General features: G+C 58.9%; 1 protein-coding gene across 1 annotated transcript in view; it reads left to right on the top strand.

Moving 5' to 3' along the window:
- Nucleotides 1-2,500, top strand: part of LOC113820967 (WAS/WASL-interacting protein family member 1) — a 73,644-nt gene that overhangs the window by 69,553 nt on the left and 1,591 nt on the right. The window contains exons 3-4 of the mRNA XM_070133807.1: nucleotides 925-1,554; nucleotides 1,658-2,368. Of these exons, the coding sequence (XP_069989908.1) occupies nucleotides 925-1,554; nucleotides 1,658-2,368 (1,341 nt within the window). The remainder of the gene's footprint in view (nucleotides 1-924; nucleotides 1,555-1,657; nucleotides 2,369-2,500) is intronic.

Here is a 2,500-nt window from a genome sequence, read left to right as displayed (position 1 = left end):
GAGAAAGCAATCGAATCCTTTGAGAGAGCAATCGAATCCTTTGAGAAAGCAATCGAATCCTTTGAGAAAGAACATCGGGAAGCGCAAGATTTGTAGCGACAATGATATCATCGTAGTCAGAATGTCCGAGATCATATTACTATTACTATTTTAAAAATTGCAAATGAGGAGAAATATATACGCCAAAGTTGCACAAGAATTCCCCAAGAAGAGAGGAAGACAGACAGACAGACAGTAGCTCCGAGAGCGTCCATTAAGGGGGCAGTAACCGGCCCCAAAACACCCTCTCCTGCACTAGGAATTTCCTTTTACACCTCTTCAGCCTTATGGGCGTCGTGAGGTGTATTAAGATAAGGATACGAGATACCGATCCCCCCCCCCCCCCCCACCCACCTCCTTCTACCCAGGGAGGAGTGTTTTTGCTGCAGTTACTCCTGAATTCCTGGTTGGTTTTATATCGGCCGAGCGGAGAGAAAACGGGAGAATCTGCGACGTGGTTGAAAAAGTTGTTGACGCTAACTAGTTTTTTTTTTCTTACTTTCTTTCTTTCCTTTTTTTATATTTTGCAGGGTGATGGCTGTTGCATTTTTTTTTTCTTTTTTTTTTTTTGCCTATCGCCATTTATGGAGGTTTTATCAGACTGACATTTTAACGCCTTTTACGGTAGATCTTGTAATTAAATCCTCTTGTTATTTTCTTTAGTGGACAAGTCTCATGGATAAAGGTTAGTTTATATTCTGTTTGGAACCGACTCTTTAAACAGTTAGGTCAGCATTCAGTGTGCCAGTAAAATACGCGTAGAAGCATATAGAGTAAAAGGAGTTATGCCTTATTCATCATCATAGAATCCCGTGTTCTTTTCGGGAGCTTCTTTCCGCGCTCTGGCTCCTGACGCCCTCCTTTCACCCCCAAACCTCCTTGCAGATGCGCGCGTTGGTGCTGGCGGTGCTGGTGGCGGCGGCGGCGGCGTACGGCCCGCCCTCCAACAACAACAACAACAACCCCTTCACGAGGAACAACTGCGGCTCCGGCGGGTGCGGGCAGGTCGCCTCCAGCGGCTGCTCGAGCGGCTGCTCCGGCGGCCAGCGCTTCACCAAGCAGACGTTCAGCTGCGGCGGGAGCGGCTGCGGCGGGTGCTCGGGCAGCGGCTGCGTCCAGCCGCCCCTGAGCGTGTCGGGCCAGTACTGGTGGGAGGGAGACGACTCGCCCTTCAAGGTGCCGCCCGGACACCGCGTGACTAACGTGGACTCTTCGTGCGGAGGCGCCGGCTGCACCGCCTCCGTCACCACCTGCGGGGGCTCCGGCTGCCCTCCGGCCCACTCCCAGCGGCCACAGAACCCGCAGCCGCAGCGGCCCTCGTTCAACCCGGCCCCGCCCGCCCCGCAGCCCCCGCGCACGCCGCGGCCCGTGAGCGCCACCAACCTGGTGATGCCGCCCATGGGCATCTGCCCCGCCAGCTTCGTCTGCGTGCACTGGCAGCTGTGCCGCGACGGCTTCGTCATCACGGACGGCACCGGAGCCATCAACAAGCAGATCAAGGAGATCCCGGCGCAGGTGAGGCCCAGCCCTCCTTTGGCTCGCCGTAATCGCTATTTGCTTTCTGTGAGAATTTGTGAGCTTCTTTCGCCGTTCCTCTTAACCTTCCTTCTCATTCCAGGTATCTTCGAGGTACCGCAGCTGCGGCACGAACATGGTGTGCTGCGGCGTGCCCTCGTTCAGGCCTCCTCCGGCGCAGAGCCCCACTCGCGCCCCCGTCCCGCCCCCGCCGAGCTCCCAGCGGCCCCCCGCCCCCCAGGCCCCTCCCTCCTTCCAGCAGCCCCCCGCCCCCCAGGCCCCTCCCTCCTTCCAGCAGCCCCCCGCCCCCCAGGCCCCCCCCAGCTTCCAGCAGCCGCCCGCCCCCATCCCGACGCGGCGCCCCCAAGCGCCCGTGCCGTCGTCGGGAGGGTACGCGAGCCCCACCGTGCCCCAGAACCCCCTGAGGCCGGCGCCGCAGCCGCCCGCACGCCCTCCGAGGCCCAACGCCAACAACGGCTTCAACTCGCAGCCCACCGTCGTCAACCAGGCCGGCCCCGTCCCGCCCGCGCAGACCAGCAACGCCCGCCCCCGCCCGCAGCCGCCCCGCCAGCGCCCACCGCAGCCCAACGTGCCCATCAGCAACCCCATCGGCCTGGTGTCTCCGCCCAGCCCTCAGCCCATGGGCATGATGGGAGGCATGATGGGCGGCATGATGCCCATGGTGGGCGGCACGTGCAGCGCCGGCACCTACTGCGTCGCCCCCAACCAGTGCAACCCCTACACGGGCTTCATCATCACGGACCCCACGCAGCTGATGGCGGTGTGGCCGGACGCGCCCACGGTGCCGCTCCTGGTGGGTGCGGGGAAGGGGGAAGGGGGGGAGGGGATTGATAGATACACACACACACATATATATGTGTATATATATATATATATATATATATATATATATATATATATATATGTATATATATATATATATATA

The sequence above is a fragment of the Penaeus vannamei genome, chromosome 19, assembly GCF_042767895.1.
Source record: "Penaeus vannamei isolate JL-2024 chromosome 19, ASM4276789v1, whole genome shotgun sequence".
Taxonomy (NCBI): Eukaryota; Metazoa; Arthropoda; class Malacostraca; order Decapoda; family Penaeidae; genus Penaeus; species Penaeus vannamei.
This window is presented reverse-complemented; position numbering and strand designations above follow the sequence as displayed.